We start from the raw sequence: 26,521 nt of genomic DNA, 5'->3' as shown, positions 1-26,521 counted from the left end.
CAAGGAATAATAGTCTATATTTGTGGGCTGCCTGCCAAACCGTCCAAAGCGCCCGATTAACAAACATTCAGCTATAGTGCCTAGTTGATTGAAGAATCCATGACTAATGAACCTATTCTTAAAATAAATTAATAGAAAAAAAAAATCACAGTTTCATTTGTTTTAAGTGGCGTTTTCAGTTGTATTCGTTAATCAGGTCAGGATATTTTTAATTCCGAAAACCACAAATTTTGGATACAACTATTTTTTAAAAGTTTAAATTCCCTATAAGTTCACGTGAAATTGGAATACTATTCGGTCACAAGTGAGTTAATAACTTAATAAGAGAAAAGACATTGTCACACAAAATATAGAAATTTCATTATATCTTTAAAAAAAAAATGAATATGTCATTATAATTCTTGTCCATCAACTATATTAGCTCTCATTTGATAATATATATACTGATCAGAAATATCAGTTAAATTTACCTACTTAAATGATTATTCAATTTCAATTCAGGTATTAAGATTTAGAATCTTAAAATAAGAAATTTTGATTTATATTTATCGAACAAGAAGTTAGTAGTTATGCTGGTCCGCATACCACATTGCAAGTGAAGTTTAACTGCTCTAATCAAGTTGTGATTTTCGTTTAGGCTCCAAACCACATTGAAAGAAGAGGAAACACGGTGACTTAATATGAACGCAATATAATATGAACATATTAATTAATATCTTTGATTTTGAAGGCTAAGGAGTCGGAAGTTGAAAATGAAAATGATTCCACCAAAGAGGATAGGGCACTTTACTTTGGTGACAAGGATTGGAAAACTTATTGCTTTGAGAATTTAGTACAAGAGCATTAATCCATAGTGCTGGCCTGCTGGGCCAACACCAAATATGCGCCATGACCGCGCCTTTATAACTTTTACCTCGCCGTTGCCTTTGCCTATGAGCTGTGGCCTGTGGGCTTAGGCGCTGAGCCCTTGACGAGCCATCACTTCAACAAGTGGATCAAGCAACAAGCGATGAAGCGACTCCACTTTCCGGGGTCCACCGTTGATTTATCAAATCGCACGGCTCTCCTTGTCCCTCTCCATTGGGTCTGTTGGTGTAATTTGGAAATTTTTGTACATGATCATTATTCATCCAAATTGGAAGTGATATTTTAAATGATTATAATATAGAAGATCATGAGATTTGAAAGGTGGTAGATTTTTTTCCCCTCAGTACTTGCTTTTCTTAAAAGAATTCATTTGCTTTTTTCAAAGGTTAGGTGATGAAATTAAAATAAGAACATAGATAAATTAACAGATAGAGATAGGGAGAAAAGTCACAAAACGTTTGAGACAAAATATTTCAAGTTATTCCAAATTTTTGAATGATGTTGGGAGATAAAATTATGCAAGATTTTGACTTTCTTTTCAAATTTTTCATAAATACATATGTGTTATAGATAGAGGAAAATGTGAGGGAGAAAATGAGTAAGATGGTAAATTTCACATTAAATAATAAAATTCACATACAGATTAAGAAAATAAAAGAAGAAAAAACACTCATATATACAATGTGGGGCAATACCCTTCAAATTAAGTTAAATAATATACAAGATGTTATGGTTTCAAGACTTACGAAAAAAAGGGGTGGAAATTGTGCATATATATATATATATATATATATATATATACATGTAGTGTAATTGTACAAATAAAAGCGTTAAAAAGGGATTGAAATGCACCTCAGAATTTACAAAATAAATATAAAATGATATGAAACATCACAAATCAATTGGGTCCATAGCTCAGTGGTAGAGCATTTGACTGCAGATCAAGAGGTCACCGGTTCGAACCCGGTTGGGCCCTTAAAAATGTTTTGATGGATCGCCTCTAGTGACCTTAATCCCCACAGCGAGGATCTTTTTAAAATTTTATGATTTTTGAAGATTTGGGCTAAATTAAAAAAATATAAATTAACTAAATAGAAAAACCTTCAAATGCAATAGCTTAATTTCAATCAAAATCATAATAATGATTTCCTTGATTCTCTCTTTCAACACAGCTGCATCCGCAGTCGACCAACATTTGAATTGTCATACTAGTTAATTATTAAAGAAATTGGATAGTTGGCGCAAGGGCTTTGGTCACAAGCTCTTCCAATTTTTTTCTTTATAAATCCAATAATGGAATTTGAGATTGGGTAGTTGGCACAAGGAATTGGAGATTGCTTATTGAACCGTGCTTTGCTCTTGTGCAAGAGACATAATCAAAGAAACATTAGTTGAGTCTAATTATAATTATAAGTTCGTCTGAAATATAATTACATAAGAAAAGGGGTGTTAAAAACACTACTCTTTTTTATCCTGATTGTGTTTTCCTATTGTGTTGTGCTTTTTCAATGCTTGGGCCTTAGGGTTTGCCTGTGTTTGTTTTTTTTTTCCCCCTAAATCTCAACTAAGCATGAAATTTTTTGAAATCCGAATAAGGATATTTGAATGACATATATTTGTTTAACATATGAATATAAGTGGTATTTTACTTAATTTTATAAATAAAAAATATTAAATATAGTTATTTGATATTTATATCTTTAAGAATAAATAAAAAATATATTCTATAGATTATAAAATAAATATATTTTTTAGTTTATAAAATAAATATATTTTTTAGTTTATAAAATAAATATATTTTATAGTTTATAAAATAAATATATTTTATAGCAATATTTTTGAAATATAATATCTACTATTCAATCAAACCTTTTTTATTCAAATAAAGGTTACAAATATTTACTTTTTTATTCAAATGTATATGTTTAAAAATTAGATATAAGTTACTAAAAAAATTAGAAAAGATCTGCCATTAATAAAATATTATACATTTAATAAATAACCTCTAAGTTGTTAATGTTGTTTGATCTAACGACCTTAAATTGTTGTTAGGCTTTTTTTTTTTATTATTGGTCTTGTTTGGTATGTCCGCATTGCATAGGATTATTGGTGAGCCCTTTATTGATTGAAATGAATCCGGTGTTTGTCAAAACAAATGAAGCGCATTACAATTTACACCTTATTACTTGTAGGCTTCTCTTTTGCCGGATTATCGAAACCCATGACCTCCTTGGAATTAAGGTGCATGGCATTAATTTTTAAGCATAAAATTTATTCAATCAAATAAACTTATTTAATTTGTTTATAATTAGTTAATTAAGTAGTAAAGTTGAAAGGCACCCATAATAACTACAGCTAATTATAACAACTCATCGCTGGCAGTACAATTTTGTTACTTGTTGACATCAATCGTGGTATCATCCGAATCATTATCCTGGACCTACGAATTGGTGCATATATTGGCAGAAACAAAGCTCCTGTTCATTGATAATTTAGGGCCAAAATTTTTAATCTCAAAACTTTGACCATATATTTATAGTTAGTGGAAGCTCTGTTTTTGGTGATACATGTATCATTGCATATATTCTGCGATAATAATTCCAATGGTACTAAAAATAACGTAAATAGATGCCAAAATGTGATCAAAGGTGGTGGTTTAGGGTGTCTACTGGTGGTTGACTATATTTTTATTTACAAGATTTAAATAATATATTTAAGAATAATGCAAATAAAAAATTAAGATATTAATAAATATAAAAGAATTACTTTAATTTAAACAATAATATAAAATGTTATTATATATGATATTATACATTGGAACACTAAAAACATAGTATAATATTATCGCATAATATAATGCTAATGTAATACCTTCTGCATTATATAATGATATACACTACAATGTAATATAATATACCAAACACATCCAACATTATATTGTAAAGAGTGCGCCAAACACATTATCTATTATATATTGTGTTACGCTACTCATTGTTGTTTAGGCTTATTCCATGAGTGGGCCATGATTTTGCTTCTAGTGACCTTAAATGACAAACTCATTTTCCTAGACTATCCATAATATTTCAAACAAAATATTTATTAAAATCTTTATTTGTGAAAATAAGTATTTATTGTAAACCACAAACTTACAATTGCATTTTGAATTATGTTAAAAGTAATATTTTATATTAGCTTTTTCTTTTCTTGTTGACAAAAATATTAGTGCTCTAAACGGATCATCTTAAAAAACTCTTTAAATGCCTATTTACGTATGTATGTGGTAAATAGAGAAGTGAATAAAAGTAGGTTTTGATCCAAAAGACTCTTTAAATAAACATAAATTTATGTTATTTTAACTAAAATTCTTCTCTTAAATAATGATGATTTAAAAAATAGTACGATATAGTCAATCTTCAATATTAAAGAGAAAAAAGAACAATCTCATTTGAAAAATAATTTTTGAAGAGTTTTTTTTAGAATCTTATTGCTGATATGACTCATTTCAAATGAAAAGTGAAATCTTATACGAATAGTTTTTTTAGATGCTCTTAACTTTTATAATAATAAAAACTAGAAATTAGAGAAATGGAGAGCATCTCGGAATAAGAAATTGGGTATTAAATTATTGTATATATCTTTTTCTCAAACGGACATTCGTCTTTTGTGGGGAGTTCTACCATCCATAGTGAAAAAAGAGAGTGATTTCAAGGTTCAAATATTGTTCACATAGGTGAACAAGGAATTGTGTTTTCAATAAAATATAATAAAAAAAATCAAAACATTAAATTGCATTAACTTTTTTTTTTTTTTAGGTTACCATTGAAGCACACAATTATTTTAAATATATGAAGTAATAGCTTTAGTGAGTGACAACTTTAGTGGGTGTTTTATTGGTTCAACCTATAATACGAGAGATTTGAAATTTAAATCCACTTGTATGGATTGGAAGAGGATCGATTTCCTTTGATACAATATATAAAAGAAAAATAAAGTAAAAGCTCTAGTATTAAATTGAAATCTGTTCAAGTGAATTTATTTGAAACCTCATGTCGATTATGTTATGTAAAAATGGTTTAAACTCTTTTGATCCATCTTCATAAGGGAATTATTTGAATGATACTAGTTTTGGTGAAGCAATTGTCTTGTGTTTTGACTTAAAACTTGTTAGTGAGATTGATTGTCAAGGCGGATTTTCAAATTTATCTCGAGAACTTTGAGTTGTTCTGATTTTTTTATAAGGATGGAACTACTTGTAATATTTGAGTTTTTGGATACTATGATTTACAATTGTTTTCATTAAGAAAAATGTTATTTATCTTAGCTATCTTTAAAAGAACAGAGAACAAATATATTTTTTTATATATGCAAAATAGAGAACAATTAGATAATCTTTTTTTTTTTTATATAAAAAAGCTAGACAATCTTTTAAATTACTTTATGTGGTACACATTTTATTTTCTAGTCCATTTGAGTATAATTATTTCAAATAATTTTTTAAATAGATATAAATTTGTTCATATGATAAAACATATGAGAATAAAATAGCAGTGACACGTATGATATGGAAATGTTTGTTACATCACGGTTGGTGAGGGTCAAGTTTATATCTATTATCTACGTAATATTAAAAAAAAAAAACGCACTGTAATTGTGACAGTATTACCCCATGTAGAACGCGATGGAGAATTATAAGTTACTATAACAACGAAACTGTGAACAGAATTTAGACCTTTTAAATCAGTAAAAAGGTGCTTAAAAATTTTTTAATGTGGAAAATTATGAGAAAGTAGGCCATGACAGCGCGATTTCATGTTTACTGAATTTAGACGTCAACAGTTGCACATTACAAATCGTCTGCTTGGCTACCTGCCAAATTGCGGTGGGAATCATCGTCCCAAATTGGAAAGTGAAAAAAATTGTACGTAGGTCCAATCAGCCAGATGTCGACATGACGTGTACCATGGGTCGTAGAAAGTAGAAACGAACCGTGTAAACAAAGGCTTCGCAATCGTCGTGTATGTAATATATATATATATATATATATATACACATTAAGTAACATCTGTGAATTGCTTTCGCGGACTTAACGGAGTATTTCCTTAACCGAAGAAAAGGGGGAAAAAAAAACCTAACAAAATCCAGAATCCAAATCCAAATGTTACAGAGCCAGAAACCCCGTCGACGTTGCGAGGGCACGGCCATGGGCGCCATCGTTCTCGATCTTCGACCTGGCGTCGGCATCGGTCCCTTTTCTCTCGGTAATACGGATACTGATTGCTTGAATGGGAATTGTTCGAGTGTATATTTTTAATTGATTTAAATTCAATCCTAATTTAACTTATTTGTTTTGATGAAATCAAATAGAGGAGGAAATGATGATATCGGATGTCAGCTAATTTTTTGAAACTGATTCGTTTTGTGTGGTTAAAAGTGATGATCATCAGTTGTTTATTACTTAATTAATTTGAGAATGCTCTAACTTTGTTTATGGATTGTTTCGAATGTTGATTCAGGGATGCCGATTTGCGAAGCATTTGCTTCAATAGAACAACAGCCTAATATCTATGATGTTGTCCATGTGAAGTACTTTGATGAGGTTTGGCTGAAAGAATTAAGTTAAAGACCATGCATGCCACTGTTAGCACATGAGTAACCTATGAATTGTGTATATCAAAATAGCAAGTACATGTTCATGGTCATTTTTTGATACACGATATATTCTTTTGTAGATTTAGAATCGGTAGGCAGCTGTTTCTTTACCATTCATGGTTCAGCCTTTTTTATGCAGGAACCACTGAAGCTTGATATCGTTATTAGCTTTCCAGATCATGGATTTCATCTTCGTTTTGATCCATGGTCTCAGGTATTCTTACACTATATTCTGTTTCTATATTTGTCTGTGCTGCTTCTTGGTTATTCTGTGATAATAGATGGTGTTTCACCGTTGTCTCATCTGATTGCTTTATAAGACAAGGCTCATATTTTAATTAGGTCCAAATGTCTGGCAATGCTTTGTGATACCATTTCTTTCACTTAACTCTGAATCTTGTGACAGAGATTACGCCTTATTGAAATATTTGATATCAAACGGCTTCAAATGCGTTATGCCACTTCGTTGATTGGGTAGGCTATGCTCTGAACTACATTTCAATGCTTTATATTTGCAACATATTGCTAACAGTACTATTCCATACTATAGGGGATCATCAACTCTAGCTACTTTTGTGGCGGTATATGCACTATTTGGGCCAACCTTTCCTGGAGTTTACGACAAAGAAAGAAGTGTTTATATGCTATTCTACCCAGTATGTTTGAATGCTTCATTATATTTTTCATGTGTGTACTATGTGGTGGGATTTGTTTGATGTTTGTATTTTACAGGGGCTGTCTTTTGCTTTTCCAATTCCAGCTCAGTATGCAGATTGCTGCCAGGATAGAGAAGGTTTTAGTTAACTAGTTCTTTCTTATAATCTTACTTTTGCATACTTTTGATGTTCTATTTTTGGTTAACATTCCCCCCTTTTTTTTTTTGACAGCGGAACTGCCCTTAGAGTTTCCTGATGGCACTACGCCTGTTACATGCCGTGTCTCTATATATGATGGTTCTGCAGATAAAAAAGTTGGTGTTGGATCGTTATTTGACAAGGCTATTGCTCCTTCGTTACCTGTTGGAAGCTTGTACATGGAAGAGGTGCATGCTAAGGTTTGACTCTTCCCTCTCAAGTTCTGGTTTTTCTTTGGTTCAACAATATTATCTCAACATAGTGAATATTCTACCCGCTCAAGTTTCATCTCAAAGGTTTTCTGATTGACAAAAAAAAAATGTTACCTTTTTTTTTTATAATTTTTATACCGCAACTTCTTGGATTAACAGAACTTTCATATATTTGTCTTTCAGCTTGGAGAGGAATTACATTTTACTGTTGGGGGCCAGCATATTCCTTTTGGCGCATCACCACAGGTAACATTCACATGCATTGTGGTTTTCTTTATTGTGTTGCAAAGTGATTTTTGTTGTTTTGAACTTATTTTATTAGCTCATACTTATCTTAACTTGTTCAATTCATTTTTACAATTTATCTCATACCCTATTCTTCACATCAACATCAACATCAACATCAATCTGGCACAGACGCAGAAAACAGTTTGAATTTAGATTTGGTAACAATTATTGTCATCATTATTTTCTAAACCTGCGTTTTCGGTAGTTTCAAATTTATAGATAACATATTCTTTTCACTACTCTCGCACAAAGTAAAAAGTGGAATTGAGTTATAGAATTGGGAATGATTCAGGTTTGGAATAATTCTGGCACCCAAGCTGTTTAGCATTCTGGCGCCAAGTTGAAATTTTGCTTTGTTTTGGAGCTTTCATAATAAATGTTTTGATTTTAAAATGTTACGGAATGATTTTGAACCGAAAACACTGTGCAGGCAAAGAAATGTCAAAACATAAGGAATAAGGAAAATGGTGTCTTGCAGAATTTTGTTGAATGATTTGGATAGCTGTAATTTTTGTCTCATGTAATGCATGTAGCATACTCTGGGTTCACAGATATCATTGAGTTATCATGGAAAATACAGAGGTTATACGTTTGATCAGAAACTTAGAAGAGTTCAGTAATAATAGTGACTGTGAGGCTTTTAATCATGTTTTCTAGAAGTTGAATGCCTAGCTAATTGCTGTAATTAGGGTTGGTCTTTTTGCAGTTCTTTGTCCTGTTTCCAAATCTGGTTGCCTATTTCACATTTTGGCTATTTGTGTCTTGCATGGCTTATCTCTGTCTGTTTTGTATTCTACTCTGTTTTGGTTCTTCTAGTTTGTTCTCAATATGGGTGACGTTAATGCTATGCTGTTACTTATTTGCCTATACCCTTAACAGGATGTGTGGACTGAATTAGGCCGCCCTTGTGGAATACACCAAAAACAGGTAATCTTTAGTTACTGACCTCCATTCTGGAATTTCAAGATATTATAAGGTGGGTTAGACGTGTTAATGTTGATTCTGTTAGCTTTACAGGTAGACCAAATGGTCATCCACTCTGCTTCTGATCCTCGACCACGATCAACACTCTGTGGTGATTACTTCTACAACTACTATACTCGTGGTTTGGACATCTTATTTGATGGCCAGGTACTGTCTCCTCAAGCTGATTTTGTGTTCATGCTTTTTCTTTTCTTAATGTATTTTTATCTTTTAATTGAGACAGGTTTATCTTCTATTGTTCTGGTGATACTCAAGAGGCTTCTTGGTGTTTAATAAGCTTGGTGAAGTTGATGAATTGTTTTTATGTTTCTGCAGACTCACAAGATCAAGAAGTTCATTATGCATACAAACTATCCTGGTCATGCAGATTTCAATTCGTACATAAAGTGCAATTTTATTATCCTTGGTTCTGACTGTAAGTTTTTTTCCTGCTGTAATATGGTTTTTAGTAGGGCTTTTCGTTTAGAATGATGAACTATTTTCCTGTCTGCAGTTGCAGGTACTAGTGCAGAGGTACATAGCTATAAAAACAAGATTACACCAAACACAAAATGGGAACAAGTGAAGGTAAAGTCTTTTTATTCCCACTTTTATCAACATTAGTTGGACAAATCATACTTATTAGCTGTTGAAAAAAATGAAAAGAAGTGCAAGTTAAATTGTTGTAAAAAAGGGTGTGTTTTATATCTATCTATCTGTGAGTTGGTTGACAATGAGTTGCTATGAAGAATCTTTTCAATTTTAGAAAAGGCCAATTTTTTTTTGCACCCATTAAAATTGCCATATTTTACTCCATCCGCAGAATGATGGAGAATAGGCTGTCAACAGCACCCTATCTGTTAGATTTTGTCATCAAAGTTATCTTCAGAAGGCAAATGTGTCTTTGAACAGATTTGAATGAGTAAAATTAAAATAAAAAGCAAATGGAACCCCAAATCCTAAGGAACCGAGAGGCAGTGGAGTAGGCTTCCTGGATGGCAAGGAATTGCACGGCAGCATGCAAGCAGCTGCCACGAGTCCTCTCCACCACTTCTCAGTTCCTTTAGGTTTTGATTGGTTTAGGATTGGGGTTTGATTGAAAATGAATGTTGGGGGTTTTTTTTAGATGGATTTGGTTAAGGACAAGGATAGAAATGTAATTGCAAAGACAATATAAGATAACACATTGAGGACAATTTTGTATTTTTAGAGTTCATGCGAGAAATGTGTTAAAAGTAAACGAGAAATCTAACGAATTGATTGCTGACAGCCTATTCTCCATCACTCTAGAGGTGACGTAAATTATGTCGATTTTTGTAAGTGTGCAAAAAGTTTACACTTAAAAAGTGACGTAAATTATGTCAATTTTTGTAAGTGTGCAAAAAGTTTACACTTAAAGAGATTTTACGTCACTTAAAAAGTGATGTAAATTATGTCAATTTTTGTAATTCTTTTACGTTTCATTATTATGTTTTCTTCATTGTTTTAAGATATGCAATTATCGAAATGTCCCACTAGACTGTTTATAGGATGCTTAATATTTCTTCCATTTCTGGTTGCGAGCAGACTTTTTTGTCTCATTTTGGTTTCTTCTATAATTAGAGTGGTTCTTGGTATGATGAGTATGTGTGAATGTGTGTCACCACTTGGTTTCATATTCCCTCAAGCACACAGTGCTAGATTTTTTGGCTGTGCTCTGATTGTATTATGTTCCACTGAGCATTTTTCTTGCTACTTAAGTTTTTGTGATTCATGATCAATCATGATTGTTACGGAAGTTTATTAATTTACTGCAGGAGATCCTTGGGGACTGTGGTCGAGCGGCTATTCAAACACAAGGGTCAACAAGCAATCCGTTTGGATCTACCTTTGTGTATGGTTATCAGAATATCGCATTCGAGGTGGATATATTCTTGGGCCTTATTGCATTACCCCGTAATCCTTTTTTATGAGAGCCATTGCTGATGAATATATGCTTTGTTGTTGCAGGTCATGAAGAATGGCTATATTTCGACTGTAACTATGTTTCAATCATGATGGTTATTGTCTTCTCTGGTATGCTGCAGCTACTAATCCATTATGTCCTCTACATATACTCAGTTATTATTATCACTATGTAGCCATGCTCTAGTGTGTGCCAATGATGTTTACTCGGGTTAAAAGTTTTTGAGTTATGATGATTTGTAGGTATTTCCTGATTGTGTCTAGATGTCAATTTGTGTATGTTAAAGCTTGTCATATCTAGTGATTTGATTTATTTTGTTGCCCAACTGCTGGAATTGAACTTTTGCATAATTTCTTCTGGTCATTGTGGTTAATAATTTAAGTTCTGCATTGATATTTGTTCTAGATTGCCCCGGGTGGAAGATGCCATCTCATTAGCAGCAGCTGTATCTCATACAGATGGCCTGTAACTGTAAATAAAGTTCATGGCATGATAATGGGGGAAACAGTGATAATTGTACAGTTATGTATTGATTTGTACAGTTACTCCTGATTTAGCTTGTAATTACTGTGTACCTTCTGTAAATTTTTTGTCATTAATAAAGAGATAGATTATGCACTTTGCTGTCCAACGTGCTTGTGCAGTTCAGGTAAGAGGAATGATCGGAAAAAAGTATACGAATTTATAATAGTTTGGTATTCAAAGAAAATTTGGTTTTGAAGCACCCTTCTTCCCGGCCAGTACGGATATGGTTGTCTGAGCCAAAGCGAGCTCATTCTTCTGTTCCCAAGGTAGATTCAAAAATGAAAATGAAATAAGGGATACATTCCATTCTTTTAATGGTATGCATTCTATTTATATTTAGTTGAAAGTATAACCACCTCCTTAACCTTAAGGTAGATGAAGAGGAAATTCAACTTCATGTAGTTGCGCTTTTCTGCATCTTTATGTTCCTAATGGTTTAGTCTGAATATTCGTCTTTCAGATATGGTTAGACAGGTAAAGGAGATCCCACTTTGTTCATTTTCAGTGAGGATGGCCTGAAGAAGGTACCTTTCAAACCAGAAAGCAGTGGCCCACAAACAATAGTTGCACTACTGCTGCGTTAAATGAAATTGAATTAACAAAAAATTGTTACTCCTAAAAGATTATCGCTTCCTCACCATTGATTCATTGAGGAAGATGTCAACTCCGTTTTTTTTTTTTTAAATAAATATATTTAAGTTAATACCAAATGTCCAAATTAAAGAACAGTGAGGGGACCATCCAAATTAAAGAATAATTGGAGGACTATGATAATATATATGAGTAATGATACAGTCACAAACTCTTGTACAAACTTATTTTGTATAAACTGATGTGGCATGATAAGATTGGTTGAATTAAATATCACTTGGCCCACATGATTTGTTTTTATTAATTTATATTTTTATTCAACCAATGAATTAATGCCACGTCATTTATACAAAATAAGTTTGTACAAGAGTTTGTGGCTGTATCATTACTCAATATATATATATATTGCTAGAAATGTATTGTATCAGTTAGAAGAACCAAATCCAGGGGTGGAAAGTGATTTAAAACGGCTGAAGAATAATAAAGTGGAGCTCTATTAATCGTCAATAAGATCGAGTACTGTGAGTCTGATAGATTTTGTTGTAAATTATGTGCCCGTTAATGGTAATAAAATTTTAAAAATTCTACATATTTATTATATGTATATATATGTTCTAAAAAGTAGAATATTTGATGAATTTCCGGGCCATCTTAGAGCTTGCCTTAGGGCCTAGCCCACAAAGCACGAAAGGTAAAATCCTACATTTCTTATCACGCCAGAGGAATAAAGTGATTTTGATGTAATAAATAATAAAAAATAATAATAAAATTTTTATTATAAAAATATTTTAATATGTAATTAAATTCTATTCTAACGAAAAAAATATCAGTAAAATAATATTTAATTGAATTCTATTATAAAATATTTAATATTTTAATAAAATAATATTAAAACATGTTTTAAAATTGAGTCTGGCCAGAGTTTCCAGCGGTAGGGGTGCGAGGAGCTTCACTCTTAAAACAAATGGGAAATTTTAAGCCGACATAACGGCAACAGCCATTGTCTCCGCGGCCTATTTGTCTTTGTTGTTGTTATTATTATTATTTATTCAAAAATAAATATTAATTAACGTTATTCTTCTGATAGCGCAGGCACAACAAAAATCTGGAATTTGTCGATAGTGGACATGTAAATCAGGTACTCGAAAACCCTAATTCTGTTATTTGTATTTCGAACAACGAAAACGATGGATCCTCCAGCCTCAGACGACGGTCTAAAGAAATTAGAGTACTTTTCTCTTGTCTCTAAAGTCTGTTCCGAGTTAGAAACTCATCTAGGGTTCGGGGACAAAGTTTTAGCGGAGTTCATAACCGAGTTGGGTCGTAACTGCGAAACTGTTGATGAATTTGATTCTAAACTGAAAGAAAACGGCGCCGAGATGCCTGATTATTTTGTCCGTACATTATTGACTATCATCCACGCCATTCTTCCACCGAAGTCGAAATCAGCAGATAAAGAATCAAAAAAAGAGGGTGGTGGTGATGGTAAAAAAACAAAGTTCAAGGCTCTTGCTATAGAAGATAGTAGGGATAAAGTCAAAGACCTTGAGAGAGAACTTGAAGCTGAGGCACGCGAGCGGCGGAGAGGAAATGAGGATAGAGAAAGAGAAGATCACTATAGGAACAGGGATAGGGATAGAGACCGCCGAGATAGAGATCGTGATAGAGGTAGAAGAGACAGAGATAATCAAAGAGGGAGGCATTATGTTGACGATGATGATGGTGGAGATAGGAGTAGAGGAAGATATAGGGATCGGCATGAGACGGCTAGGAGATATGATAATAAATACGGTGATAGAGAGAATGATGATTCCGGAGATAGGAGTGGGCGGTACAGAGGTAATGAGCCTGAGTTGTACCAGGTGTACAAGGGAAGAGTATCGAGAGTTGTGGACACTGGCTGTTTCGTTCAGTTGAATGATTTTAGGGGTAAGGAGGGTCTGGTTCATGTTTCCCAGATTGCAACTAGAAGGATTGGTAACGCTAAAGATGTTGTGAAGCGGGATCAGGAGGTGTATGTCAAGGTGATTTCAGTTTCAGGTCAGAAGTTGAGTCTTTCCATGAGGGATGTTGATCAGAATACTGGTAAGGATTTGCTTCCACTGAAGAAGATCTCAGAGGATGATGCACTTGGGAATAATCCTTCTGGAACAAGAGATGGGCCAACAACTAGGATGGGTTTGTCAGGGATCAGGATTGTGGAGGAGGATGGTGTCGTTCCCTCCCGCAGGCCGTTGAAGAGAATGAGCTCACCGGAGAAATGGGAAGCAAAACAACTGATTGCTTCAGGGGTTTTGTCTGTGGAGGATTATCCTATGTATGACGAGGAAGGGGATGGGTTGGCTTATCAAGAAGAGGGTGCTGAGGAAGAGCTTGAGATTGAACTTAATGAGGATGAGCCTGCGTTTTTGCAAGGGCAGACCAGGTATTCTGTAGATATGTCACCTGTAAAAATTTTTAAGAATCCAGAAGGCTCATTGAGTCGTGCAGCTGCTCTTCAATCTGCTCTCATAAAGGAGCGGAGAGAAGTACGGGAACAACAGCAGAGGACAATGCTTGATTCAATACCAAAGGATCTGAATCGGCCATGGGAGGATCCAATGCCTGAGACAGGTGAAAGGCATCTAGCACAGGAGCTTAGGGGTGTTGGTTTATCAGCATATGACATGCCTGAATGGAAGAAGGATGCATTTGGGAAAGCATTGACTTTTGGGCAGAGGTCAAAGCTCTCTATCCAGGAACAGAGGCAGAGCTTGCCAATTTATAAATTGAAGAAGGAACTAATCCAGGCTGTGCATGATAATCAGGTATTGGTAGTCATTGGTGAAACGGGTTCTGGCAAGACAACCCAAGTAACACAGTATCTTGCAGAGGCTGGTTACACTACAATAGGTAAAATTGGGTGTACTCAGCCCCGTAGGGTGGCTGCAATGTCTGTGGCCAAGAGGGTTGCTGAAGAGTTTGGTTGCCGTTTGGGGGAGGAAGTTGGGTATGCTATACGATTTGAGGATTGTACTGGACCAGATACTGTGATCAAATACATGACTGATGGTATGCTTCTTAGGGAGATTTTGATAGATGATAATCTTTCTCAGTATTCAGTGATTATGCTTGATGAAGCTCATGAGAGGACAATCCACACTGATGTTCTTTTTGGGTTGCTCAAGCAGCTTGTTAAGCGGAGACCGGATCTTCGACTGATTGTCACATCTGCCACGTTAGATGCTGAGAAGTTTTCAGGGTATTTCTTCAACTGCAACATCTTTACAATTCCCGGGAGAACTTTCCCTGTTGAGATACTCTACACCAAGCAGCCAGAAAGCGATTATTTGGATGCATCACTGATCACTGTCTTACAAATCCATTTGACAGAGCCTGAAGGTGATATTCTTCTCTTCTTGACTGGACAGGAGGAGATTGATTTTGCATGCCAGTCTCTTTATGAGAGGATGAAAGGTCTAGGTAAAAATGTTCCTGAGCTAATCATATTACCAGTTTACAGTGCCCTCCCTAGTGAAATGCAATCTAGAATATTTGACCCTGCCCCGCCAGGAAAGAGAAAAGTGGTTGTGGCCACTAATATTGCTGAAGCTTCTTTGACAATTGATGGAATATTCTATGTTATCGATCCTGGGTTTGCGAAACAGAATGTTTATAATCCAAAGCAAGGGCTTGATTCACTGGTCATAACTCCCATTTCACAAGCATCAGCCAAGCAGCGAGCTGGGCGTGCAGGGCGTACGGGGCCTGGAAAATGTTACCGGTTATATACAGAGAGCGCTTACCGCAATGAGATGTCCCCTACATCAATTCCAGAAATCCAAAGGATCAATCTTGGATTTACTACTCTTACAATGAAGGCCATGGGAATAAATGATCTACTGTCATTTGATTTTATGGATCCACCTTCACCCCAAGCTCTCATTTCTGCCATGGAGCAGCTGTACAGTCTAGGTGCTTTGGATGAGGAAGGGCTTTTGACTAAATTGGGTAGGAAAATGGCAGAATTTCCTTTGGATCCTCCATTATCCAAGATGTTGCTGGCCAGTGTGGACCTTGGGTGCAGCGACGAGATTTTGACAATAATTGCCATGATTCAGACCGGCAACATTTTCTATAGGCCTAGGGAAAAGCAAGCTCAGGCAGATCAGAAGAGGGCTAAGTTTTTCCAGCCTGAGGGAGATCATTTGACCTTGCTTGCTGTGTATGAGGCATGGAAAGCAAAAAACTTTTCAGGGCCTTGGTGTTTTGAGAACTTTGTTCAGTCTCGATCCTTGAGGAGGGCACAGGATGTCAGAAAACAACTTCTCAGCATTATGGATAAGTAAGTTTTTAGTTTCAATTTCATATTGCTTCCACTCTTCTTTTGAATGGTCTTTTGCTTTACTTGATACCGTTTAGTTATGTATGATCAATATGTGATATTTATGTTCTTCTACTGCTGAACAAGTGGAATGATCTTTTCTAATTTGCTTGATAATAGGTAATACAGGAGTCAAAGCTAGTTAATTACATATTTTCAGTCATTTATGCGCTATTGCTTACCAAGTGAAATACTATGTGTGTGCTTGGTTCATCAGATTTATTTGCTTCTAATTGTCTATCTGGTTAGTCAGTGGTATGTATCACAGATTCTCATATGTATGACTGGTAAAATTTAGTAAGAGTGGTGGAGATGCGACTTGTTGACCAAAAGGCATTTTGTACTAGTGAATTCTGCTAATTGTTTGTTCTTACTTTATAAATTTGCAGTAATTAATCAGCCTAACCTTTGTTTACCTGCTTTACTTCTGATATTTGGGCACTGGCTTCCTATATATATATATATATATATATATATATATATATTTTTTTTTTTTTTCCTTCTCTGTCATGGTTGGTTTCCATGATTCAAACTAATCATTAGGTTCATTATTGTGGCAGAATATGTTATTATTGCTCCAGTGAAAGTTAGTAGGGGTGGGCAAAATCGGGTTCGGGTCGGGTTCGGGTCAACCCGATCGGGTTTCGGGTTGTTCGGGTTAGACAAAGAACAATCCGAACATAACCCGAATTAATGACCCGGTTATGTTCGGGTTGGATTTAAAATGGGTAGAATTGAGTTCGGGTCAATTTGGGTTAGTTCGGGTCAATTCGGGTCAATTCGGGTCAGTTCGGGTCAATTCGGGTCAATTCGGGTCGGTTGAAATAGGGTTAGTTCGGGTCAGTTCGGGTCAATTCGGGTCAGTTCGGGTCAGTTCGGGTCGGTTGAAATCAGGTCAATTCGGGTCAGTACGTTTTTTTTTTTTTTTTAAGAACCCGATCGGGTATTCGGATCGGGTCGGGTTTGACCCGAACCGATCACAACCCGATCGGGTTTGTAAATTTCAAACTGATCGGGTTTCGATCCCGACCCGATCCGACCCGAACCCGAAATTTATCGGGTCGGGTCGGGTCGGGTAAAATGCCCACCCCTAAAAGTTAGTAATGAATTGTTGTTTGAGTTGCTCTGTTAGATTTTAATTTTACCATTTTTTGCCTGAGTCATTCCAAGTATCTATTATTTCAATGAGATAGCTAATGGATGCTTTTTCATCTCTTGCTGTTTCCCCATTTGTGTCACAATGTAAGTTACTGTGGAGATTCTGGGGCTTTCTTTTCTAGTAGTGGTTTTGTTGCTTTTGAAATAAGTAGAAATCTGTGGAGAGATTTCAGAGAATGTCTATTGATAGCAATCGAAAAGCATAAAGCTTGGTCATAAGACAATGTAAAGTTTGAATCCTGGCTATTGTCTGATGTATGCATTTTTTCTCCTCTTGTTCCATGATTTATGTTTATCAAAACCAGGAAATATTAATTGATGGTCACCTGCATTACGGTGAATTAACAGTATCACTCTCTACCTCTGTGTGTTTTTTAACACCTCTGTTGTATATGTAGATTAAACCTCTTTATCTTTATGTGATTCTAACTTGTGGTTTCATTTCAGATATAAGTTGGATGTTATGAGTGCTGGAAAGAATTTCACGAAGATAAGGAAGGCAATTACAGCAGGATTCTTTTTTCATGCTGCTAGAAAGGACCCACAGGAGGGCTATCGGACCTTAGTTGAGAATCAGCCGGTTTATATCCACCCAAGCAGTGCACTATTTCAGAGACAACCTGATTGGGTCATCTACCATGAGCTCGTCATGACTACTAAGGAGTACATGCGTGAGGTAACGGTTATAGATCCAAAGTGGCTCGTGGATTTGGCACCAAGATTCTTCAAGGTGGCGGATCCTACAAAAATGAGCAAGCGTAAGCGTCAAGAACGTATTGAACCACTATATGATAGATATCATGAACCTAACTCCTGGAGGTTGAGTAAACGGCGTGCATGATGTGGTTGAGTTGAAAGTGTGGATAAAACACGGTCCATTGGGCGTCAATTTCACTAGGATCACTGTTTGACTTCACATTGTATGATATTTGTATGATATTATAAGCTAAAGCTAATTTCCGACACTTTCCCTGTCCCGTAGAAATTCAATTTTGGAGGGGCTAAGTTTTAATTATCCTCGAATTATTAAAATAGCCATCCTAAAAAGTGATGGTGGTGGTGGTGGTGATGATGATGATGGAAAGTTGGAAACTTCAGGATATTTGGTTTGGTGGCATTTGCTGCTGGTTTTCGTCTGTCAGTCTTATTTCTGAAGAATGTTGTTGTTAAATTGCTTTAGCAATCTTCACGAGTCACTGTTCAATATCTAGTAAAATTTTCAGTGCCGGAGAAGGTAAAATATTATGCCCTTTCCATTTATTCTGTAAAACATTGTTGGGTAATATATTTATTGAAAAATAGATGATTGTAGTCTGAAAATCTGAATTTATATAGACGACTACTGAGCACAATAGGTAAGATGTCACAAGCTATGGCTAGGAAGCCATTGATGGCCATCGATAAATTCAACTGAAATAAACGGTTCGGCCTCTTCTTGCGTGAGCTCCCTGGACCACGACACTCTCCCTCCATAATAAGCCCCTGGTCCTGAACACTTGTACTGTCCGTAAAACACAGTCCTGCAAGTCAAATAACATTATAATACAAATCAATCTACCCCCTGCTAAACTGTGACTTGATATTTGATAATCTAGTCGCGTTCATGGAAACAACTGTAGCCGTTCGTCAGAGGAAAAAGAGCTAGGGGACCTTACATTTCTCTGTTCTTATCTCCCCAATCATACCATCCTCTGGGAGTGATGATTTTGTCCATGTACGTGTAAGCAAAGACTACCCTTGAGAAAGTGCCCCAAGCCCTGCCCAAGTAAAGAGCACCTGACCCTGTAACCTTGCATTTGACAAAGGAGAAGCCTGTTTCCTCCAGCAAGCTCCCTCTCTTCTGGGCTGTCAAGGCTCCATAGCTGTTGGTTATAGCATGCAAATGGCAGTCTTCATAAAAGGAGAGCCCATTTCCAAATATAAAGTCGACCGAGCCTTCAATGTAGCAGTTCTTGAAGTAATGCCTGCCTATGTGATCATATAGAGTGTCTTGTGAACCAATAAATTTGCAGCCTGTAAAGGCTGCCGTATCTGCTGAGATTCGAAATGCAACTGCTTGCTTTCCTAGAGCTCCGGATGGTGGTAACGGTGCCTTATTCTACTTGTCAAAGATTATAAATTTTTTAATTAATCAATTTATTATTATTATTTTTAAAAGAAAAGAAAACGCTCAGTTTAGTAAAATGGATGCATAAGTATTTGATGATATCACAAAGATATCATATAAGTAAACTACTTGTAGTACATTAATAACTAATGAAAATCAATATACCATCAACATCTTACCGACCTTGAAGGTGATGTTCTTTGCAATAAAATAAGGAGAATTAACAGCAAATGTAGCGGAAGCATAAGTACCCAATGGACGCCCACTCCGCCCCATTCGATCTGCTGTGTCATCCCACTCAATAACCGTGTTGTCTGCTCCAGCACCTATCATAGTAATGTAGGCCATTGTCGTTGGAATCTCAACCTTCTCCCTAATTCAGCAAAGCTCAATGCGTGAATGTTAGCCTTAGTGCTGCGGAACTTTTAACTCGCTGTCGTGTTTTGTACACACACACACACACACACACAAAGATAGTTAAGAAAGTACCTGTAAGTTCCTGCACTAATGAAGATGACAACCCGGCAGAGATTTATAACTGGAAGCGAATTAATAGCCTTTTGAACTGTAACGAAATTTCCAAGCCTGGGGTTCTTGTTCACTTTAATGGTTTTACAAGGCTTGAACTTGTTCTTTGCTTTTTGGAAGAGAGAGTGATTCAAATGAGGAGCATGTTGTTTAAAATTAACCCAATTCAGGTATCCTTGTTCGACCACTGCTAGATCATTGGACTCGTTTGAAGCAACCCAAGAACTCGTTCTTTCTAACAATAAAGCCAACAAGAATAGCTTCAGCAACATTGTGAAAGAATGAGAGGAAAACGCGGGGCTGAAGATTTGAATTAGTAGTAGAAGATAAAGAGTGTAATATTAACAATGAGGACCAAAAGGCACAGGAATCTATCAGGCTATGGCTGTATCTACGTTGGCCTGTACAATCACATCCTTTAAACCCAGCATTGATTTTTCAGTAGAAGCACTGTTTCTTCTTGTCTCTTTTGGTGAACCGAGAATTATATCCATTTGTTATGCAATAAAATAGTGTTTTGGTGCAGCTTTTTCACAACTCTATACACTCTGGTCATCAGATAATTATAAGGTGTTTCCGTGAATTTACTTAGCTTTTTCCAGCTTCCATTGACTATCAGTGGCAACTTGTCTTCTACAAAACAACACAAACTAAATAAACAAAATTGAACATAAATGCATGATGGGTCCACGTAGATGTAATAAAGATTAACTTGCTCTTCCTACCATTTTGCTTTTTTATCTTTTTGAGTTTTTCATATGTTAAAAGAAAAATTGCAATAGGTAGGCTACATTAGAGTATGGTCCCTTATAAATTACAATTTCAGTTTGTAGTGTGAGGAAGATTGCTTACCGATGTGACAGGAGAAACGACAAAGTGAAATAGTGGTTCATGATGGAGATACTACCCAAAAACGATGACGCATTGATCTCGGCTTCGTCATTCATTTTTATTTTTGATCACTTGGTTTAAAAATACATCTTAAACTTGGTCACGCGTTAACCAGAGAATCCGTTGTAGTCTAGGTGGTTAGGATACTCGGCTCTCACCCGAGAGACCCGGGTTCAAGTCCCGGCAACGGAATTTTTTTATAAGGTAGCTCTTTACTTTTATTAGTATTTATTTATTTATTTTTTAACTTTCTCTGTGAAACTCACCGTATTATAATCCATTGCTCGTCTGGCGTCTGCCCTGGTCCAGGCAGGGTTTAGTGTTTTCTCTAAGCCCTCATCACTGTCTCTTCCCTTCTCTTCTCTTCTATCCGTAGCTGCAGAAATACCAAAACGAAACTAACTTTCAGTATTCAGGTATATATTTTCCTTATTTTATTATTTTTATTGAACTGCAATCTTCACTGTTATTTTTTCTTGATAGTTGTTTGTATCGTGTTTTCGTAGGGATTGAAGAGTCTAAACTTGTTGAAAATTGCACATTGAGTAGTAGTTGTGAGATTTTTCCCCTCCAATTCGTTGAGTTAAGATCCTTAGTTATGATTTTAAGGTTGTGCAATTTTGTTTTATTTTTTTACCTCTTAAGAAGATTTAATTGTTTGCTCACGAGAAATTAATGAACATGCCAGTTTGGTAGGTTTAGAGGTTTAGATATAAACTCAATTTCTTTCTGTAATCTTAAACAAATGCAAAGAAAGTTGATGAACTAACTTTTCATGTAATCACAAAAGATGTGCTGAATGCTCTCGCTTTAGATATTGAGTGAACATTGTAGATTCTGTCATTGCTATTATTACCCTGACAATTCTGGGCATATGATGTGTTAGAAAAGGTGGGGGCCGGGGGGAAGAAAAGAGGTGACTGCGCTGTGTGTGTTTGTATTTGAAAGTGATAGTTGATCATGGAATGAAGTAATCAGCTTCTAAGTTTCAAAATTTCTCCAGCTAATCACAAAGGAAGAAATTTCCAGGCATTGTCAAAAAATAGATATGTGAAATAGAAAAAGGAAAAAAGGAAATTCTTTTTTCTTAGAGGAACTCAAATGCTGCAGTTTTATCAAAATGATTTATGATGCTCCCTTACTAATTTATTGCGGCTTATCATTGTTTAATCATTTGTTGCAGTCATTGATTCTTAATCTTTCATATTTGAACTCTGTGTAGCGTGACTATAACTCGGATATACTTTAAAGATGTCTGTGTCTGGATTGATTGGTAGTCCCTCAAGATGTTGTCTCAGGATACCTGTTTGCAGTTCTGGTTCAGTGAGGCGATTTTCAGCTTTTACTAGCCCTGGGAAACCCAAGGACCAAATCAAAATCGCTTACCTGGAAAGGTATTGATAAGTTTATTAAATGAAGAATGGTAGTTATTTTGGAACATGATTCATGATTTTCACCTCTCCTGCAATGCTACAGATGGTACTGGGCTGGTTCTGCACAAGGATGCAAGAAGCAAAGAACTTACTCGATCAAGTGTGCGATGGATGCTTCCTATGGTGATATGTCAGATGGATCAACAGGTAATAGTTACTTTTATTTTGGCAACTGCGAAATTGGTAAGGCTGAGAATCCCATTGCAAGGGCATGATTATATCAACCTGCAAAAGTATGCATTTTAAGTAGGCAACTTAGTCCGGAAGATGAGAAATTACAAGAACCTTCTTAGGTCGCGATCTCTATTTTCTTATTGTTTTCCTGAGGAGAGAATGGAATGTGCAATATCGGTGGTTGTGCTTTGCCTATTTCTTTGTATTAATGAGTGTATTAATGAGAGGCTAACAACTTGAGTGCATTGGCCGTTGAGATACATCGTTTCCTTGGTTTAGGTTGAGGGGGAACCACTTTTGAATTGCATGATTTATTATGCATGAGTAATGGGTAGTTGAAGCAGTGGCCATATACTGCTTGTAAATCAAGATGCAGAATCTTGCATGATAAGATAATACATACCTGGCCTCCTCATGTGAGAATTAATTTGTTAAGTCTGTGAGCACTCAGAAATTGTATGACTTAAAAATTTTATAATATAGTTGCCTTACAAAATGATGTGCATAACTCTTTCTCAATCCCGCTTCCCATGCCTATCTGTTTATGAATATAGTTATGGACTATGGGCATACCCTTCTTCCTTGAAGCAGTAGGTTTAAACGTCAGATTTTGTAACCAGATGGTCCCCACTTATCTTGGAGTCCCATCAGCTTTATTAATACTTTTGTACTTTGTTTTTATGTAGTGCTTATAATTAAAGCATCTTCGATTTGTAAAAATTTTGTTGGCCCATAATTCTTCATATGATCTCTTGCTATTGATTTTTTTCTTTTAGTATGGTTTGTTTGAACTATCAATTTGTTAGTATCACTTGCTAAAACCCTGTCCTAAATTCTGCAAGTTCAGCTATCTTCCCTAGAATTAATGTGCGGGATCCATATAAAAGACTTGGAATTAGCAGGGAAGCTTCTGAAGAAGAAATTCAAGCCGCGAGGAACTTCCTTGTTCAGAAATATGCAGGGCACAAACCAAGTATAGATGCAATTGAATCTGCCCATGACAAAATAATAATGCAGAAGTTCTATGAAAGGAGGAACCCAAAAATTGACATCAAGAAAAAGGTTAGGGAAGTCCGTCAGTCTCGTGTTATGCAGGCTGTCATGAGCAGGTTCCAAACACCATCTACTAAGATCATCATAAAAACTTCCGTTGCATTTCTAGTGATTGGAGTTCTCACTGTTCTCTTTCCAACTGAAGAAGGCCCAACCCTTCAGGTAGCAATATCTCTGATTGCAACCATGTATTTCATACATGAGCGGCTAAAGAGCAAGATCCGAGCTTTTCTTTATGGGTAAGTGCCTAGTGGCTGTCTGTTTATTTTACATCAACTGGACAGTTTTTGAGATGTTTCTGGTGTTTATTCGTTTTGGGAATTATTCTTTGAAATCTTGTTGAGAGAAATTTGAGAGTAACTCCTACTCTAAACTTGGTACAATCTTTGAATCATATCTTTGTTGCTGTGATGCAGGGCTGGAGCTTTTATTTTCTCCTGGTTGTTGGGAACCTTTTTGATGGTAGCTGTGATTCCACCTATACCTATTATTAAAGGACTAAGGAGCTTCGAAGTGACTACTTCATTGATAACATATGTGCTGCTTTGGGTTTCATCTACTTATCTTAAGTAGTGCCAGGGATCTTTAACTACAAGAACCTGATATTTTGGAATCAAAAACAAATTTTCCTTGGCTGTTTGACTGGTGTGATACAGCCTTGATGTTTCTAGCAATTTTGTTAATGTTTGCCAATGAGCCTTTAGAAGTAGTTTCACCTGGTCAAATCGAAGAATAGGGTGCTCGTTTCATCATTTCTAACATCTTCGTTTCTATATACCATGGGTTGGTGATTTAGTAGTTTCACACTCTTGATTCAGAATTAATGCTCAAACCTTAGGGAAACACGTCTCTGAAGTCTCAAACTTAATGCAGACCACTTAGTAGTGTTTTCACGGGGCTGGATTTGATTGGCACACTAGTTTCCCTCTAAGGCGATGTTTGGAATTGAGCGTAGATAAGTTACAACACATAAATGTTTGGTAACTATTAACTGTTGTAGTTTGGTAGTTATGTTGATATGATTTTTTATTTATATGATGAAAATTTTATTATATCTTTAATAATTTTGTTAAAATTATATTTACTAAATATTATTAATTTTTATTTAATAGTTACAGTTTTTTTTTTTTTCGCACAGTGTCTCAATCCCAATCAAGACATAAATCACCCGAGTTTAGCTGAGAAATGTGCCAGCAATTCAATTGCTGAAGATGGTTTTTTATGTTCGCGTATCCTGTCCATAAAAGCTGTTTTGACAAATTTATCTACATTATTGTTCAGTTAAATTTTGTACGGGCATACAATTTGCTAGATCTTTAAGTCCTTGTGACCCGTTGATGTTGTAAGCAAGACCATCGTCTTAGATGGTACAACCTTGTACAAATGTCAGCAACTTGTCTCATTGATTCAGAATTAATGTATTTTACATGTTTTTTATGTTAAAGAAATTTAAGTAATATTGAGGCGGCAGTCACAAAAATGGATGTCTTACGTCAGAAATTTTTTTTAAGAAATAAAAAATCTACAGGAATGATAACACTCGTCAATGGGAAGTTGGGAACCTGTTAATTGAAATTCTTATCATTCTGGATCCAAGGATTAAATGCTTGGAATGGGAAGTTTATTGCTGATGGTGTCATCCATCACATTGGCATTCAAAAGAAAAGAGAATTTAGCCTACGGTCCTCCGGCAAGCTATCAATGCTTGAGTTTTATGTTTATGAATTATGAGGACTTTTTCTCCCCCCCCAACAACAAAAAAAAAGGAAAGAAAGAAAAAAAGGATTATGAGGACTTCAAATGCTAATATTGGGGTGACCCAATTCGAAAGTGGCAGCATGTACAGTAACAGCAAGAATGAGACGCGGGATGATAAGAAGTAATGCAAGGCAAACAACTGACTTCAAATTGGAAGTTTGGAACCCCTTCCTCCTCTTTCTGTGTAAAAAATCCAGAAACCTGTTTATCAAAGTTTTCAAAGATGTCCTTTCACAACCCTTACGCGCATTCTGCCCGATATGCTTCAGTCTAAGCCGAAAGCTCAATGAAATACAGTTTATTTTAATAAGAAAAAGAAGACATTTTTTTTTTTTAATCAGGTATTTGACGGGTTTCTAAAATCTCAAACAAAGGGCATGCATGTAATTATCGATAAATATTATGACATACAAGTGTCACCAGGGTGCACAAGGTGATAATTAACACTAGCAATGCCTTTCACAGACGAAATATTAAATATATCTATCTGTTGAGAAGGTAGCACATTATGACCCTCGTTAATCATTAATGAACAATTTACACATTTTTGTATATCAACTTATCACATGGAGCTCCTCCAACCCACGGATTGGCACTCAGATAGCCACAAATCAATCTTTTCTATGACTTGTTGCCTTACTTTATGAACTGCATCAGGGGCACTGCAGTTTTGGGCATCACCTGAAATGAAAAAGAACCATACTTTCAGAATTAGCATGACAAGCGATCAGCTTTGACATCCACACACAGTTTCCACAAGCATCAATCTTTCAATCTGCTATCCATTTGTAATTGCCTATGCCTCAAAAAAGATGCGTGGCTTTTATAGCCTCTAGGATTAGCCATTCAATGTCTGTGCTGGTAACAAAACAGCCAGATCACATAATTTCCTAAATGTAACTCACTCTACAAACACAGCAGGTAGCAAACAATTCTAATGACGCATCTGGTACTCTTTCCAAATTGATTAGTACCTCTCTCTCTCTCTCTCTCTATATATATATATATGTGTGTGTGTGTACATGTATATATTGGTTTTTCTTTTCGGGGTTGGGGGGGGGGGGGGGGGGGGGGGGAAAAAAAAAAAAAAGGGTTTCCTTTTTTTTTCAGGGCCAAAACCCAAAACTCAAAAAAAAAACACAAAACCACTAAGACGAGATGG

The 26,521-nt window shown here is 35.6% G+C and overlaps 5 protein-coding genes and 2 non-coding genes across 13 annotated transcripts in view; 5 read left to right on the top strand and 2 right to left on the bottom strand.

Annotated features, from left to right (window-relative positions):
* The first annotated feature begins 1,771 nt into the window (after window positions 1-1,771).
* On the top strand, window positions 1,772-1,843 carry TRNAC-GCA. Its single transcript has one exon. It is a non-coding gene; the product is annotated as a tRNA-Cys (tRNA).
* A 3,945-nt stretch (window positions 1,844-5,788) lies between these two features.
* On the top strand, window positions 5,789-11,409 carry LOC18036873 (UPF0183 protein At3g51130). Its single transcript, XM_006425488.2, has 15 exons — window positions 5,789-6,125; window positions 6,381-6,463; window positions 6,656-6,730; window positions 6,923-6,990; window positions 7,067-7,172; window positions 7,249-7,309; window positions 7,404-7,570; window positions 7,766-7,828; window positions 8,750-8,797; window positions 8,888-9,001; window positions 9,170-9,269; window positions 9,348-9,421; window positions 10,630-10,734; window positions 10,823-10,888; window positions 11,184-11,409. The coding sequence occupies exons 1-14, from the start codon at window positions 6,023-6,025 to the stop codon at window positions 10,868-10,870; spliced, it is 1,215 nt and encodes a 404-aa protein (XP_006425551.1). The 5' UTR covers window positions 5,789-6,022; the 3' UTR covers window positions 10,871-10,888; window positions 11,184-11,409.
* Window positions 11,410-12,794: 1,385 nt separating this feature from the next.
* LOC18037846 (probable pre-mRNA-splicing factor ATP-dependent RNA helicase DEAH5) lies at window positions 12,795-18,513 on the top strand. Its single transcript, XM_006425484.2, has 2 exons — window positions 12,795-16,218; window positions 17,863-18,513. Exons 1-2 carry the CDS (start codon window positions 13,082-13,084, stop codon window positions 18,254-18,256), a joined length of 3,531 nt encoding a protein of 1,176 aa, XP_006425547.1. The 5' UTR covers window positions 12,795-13,081; the 3' UTR covers window positions 18,257-18,513.
* A 232-nt stretch (window positions 18,514-18,745) lies between these two features.
* Window positions 18,746-20,399, bottom strand: LOC18037743 (probable pectinesterase 53). Its single transcript, XM_006425483.2, has 4 exons — window positions 20,012-20,399; window positions 19,706-19,895; window positions 19,071-19,513; window positions 18,746-18,935 (listed from the first exon to the last, which is right to left on the bottom strand). Exons 1-4 carry the CDS (start codon window positions 20,320-20,322, stop codon window positions 18,779-18,781), a joined length of 1,101 nt encoding a protein of 366 aa, XP_006425546.1. The 5' UTR covers window positions 20,323-20,399; the 3' UTR covers window positions 18,746-18,778.
* A 661-nt stretch (window positions 20,400-21,060) lies between these two features.
* Window positions 21,061-21,133, top strand: TRNAE-CUC. The gene has a single exon. It is a non-coding gene; the product is annotated as a tRNA-Glu (tRNA).
* A 77-nt stretch (window positions 21,134-21,210) lies between these two features.
* Window positions 21,211-24,966, top strand: LOC18037115 (protein CHAPERONE-LIKE PROTEIN OF POR1, chloroplastic). Of its 4 annotated transcripts, none has more exons than XR_002904706.1 (6): window positions 21,211-21,357; window positions 22,164-22,335; window positions 22,418-22,521; window positions 23,396-23,840; window positions 24,018-24,246; window positions 24,740-24,966. XR_002904706.1 is itself a non-coding variant. In XM_024181327.1 (6 exons), exons 3-6 carry the CDS (start codon window positions 22,193-22,195, stop codon window positions 24,172-24,174), a joined length of 849 nt encoding a protein of 282 aa, XP_024037095.1. In that variant the 5' UTR covers window positions 21,211-21,357; window positions 21,448-21,495; window positions 22,164-22,192; the 3' UTR covers window positions 24,175-24,606. The 4 variants fall into 4 exon arrangements, 3 of the variants coding, with proteins under 3 accessions (XP_024037095.1, XP_024037093.1, XP_006425544.1); XM_024181327.1 differs by lacking the exon at window positions 24,740-24,966 and adding an exon at window positions 21,448-21,495 and having other exon boundaries at window positions 24,018-24,606; XM_024181325.1 differs by lacking the exon at window positions 24,740-24,966 and adding an exon at window positions 21,448-21,523 and having other exon boundaries at window positions 24,018-24,606.
* Window positions 24,967-25,703: 737 nt separating this feature from the next.
* Window positions 25,704-26,521, bottom strand: part of LOC18037190 (probable serine protease EDA2) — a 5,544-nt gene continuing 4,726 nt past the window's right edge. For all 4 annotated transcript variants that reach the window (XM_006425475.2, XM_006425476.2, XM_024180496.1 and 1 more), the window contains one exon: window positions 25,704-26,040. In XM_006425475.2, the coding sequence (XP_006425538.2) occupies window positions 25,922-26,040 (119 nt within the window). In that variant the 3' untranslated portion in view covers window positions 25,704-25,921. The remainder of the gene's footprint in view (window positions 26,041-26,521) is intronic.

This window comes from Citrus clementina, unplaced genomic scaffold, assembly GCF_000493195.1.
Source record: "Citrus clementina cultivar Clemenules unplaced genomic scaffold, Citrus_clementina_v1.0 scaffold_7, whole genome shotgun sequence".
Lineage (NCBI taxonomy): Eukaryota > Viridiplantae > Streptophyta > Magnoliopsida > Sapindales > Rutaceae > Citrus > Citrus x clementina.
Note: the sequence above shows the minus strand (reverse complement) of the source record. Positions and strands in the feature narration are given on the sequence as shown.

Excerpts from the sequence above, each read along its gene's own strand:
- LOC18036873 (XM_006425488.2), top strand. The coding sequence starts at position 6,023 with ATGTTACAGAGCCAGAAACCCCGTCGACGTTGCGAGGGCACGGCCATG. Across the intron at positions 6,126-6,380 it reads CATCGGTCCCTTTTCTCTCG|GGATGCCGATTTGCGAAGCA; the intron begins GTAATACGGATA and ends ATGTTGATTCAG. Across the intron at positions 7,173-7,248 it reads TTTATATGCTATTCTACCCA|GGGCTGTCTTTTGCTTTTCC; the intron begins GTATGTTTGAAT and ends TGTATTTTACAG.
- LOC18037846 (XM_006425484.2), top strand. The coding sequence starts at position 13,082 with ATGGATCCTCCAGCCTCAGACGACGGTCTAAAGAAATTAGAGTACTTT. Across the intron at positions 16,219-17,862 it reads CTTCTCAGCATTATGGATAA|ATATAAGTTGGATGTTATGA; the intron begins GTAAGTTTTTAG and ends GTTTCATTTCAG.
- LOC18037743 (XM_006425483.2), bottom strand. The coding sequence starts at position 20,322 with ATGTTGCTGAAGCTATTCTTGTTGGCTTTATTGTTAGAAAGAACGAGT. Across the intron at positions 19,896-20,011 it reads ATTAGTGCAGGAACTTACAG|GGAGAAGGTTGAGATTCCAA; the intron begins GTACTTTCTTAA and ends TTGCTGAATTAG. Across the intron at positions 18,936-19,070 it reads GGAGATAAGAACAGAGAAAT|GACTGTGTTTTACGGACAGT; the intron begins GTAAGGTCCCCT and ends TTTGACTTGCAG.
- LOC18037115 (XM_024181327.1), top strand. The coding sequence starts at position 22,193 with ATGTCTGTGTCTGGATTGATTGGTAGTCCCTCAAGATGTTGTCTCAGG. Across the intron at positions 22,336-22,417 it reads AAAATCGCTTACCTGGAAAG|ATGGTACTGGGCTGGTTCTG; the intron begins GTATTGATAAGT and ends GCAATGCTACAG. Across the intron at positions 22,522-23,395 it reads TATGTCAGATGGATCAACAG|CTATCTTCCCTAGAATTAAT; the intron begins GTAATAGTTACT and ends CTGCAAGTTCAG.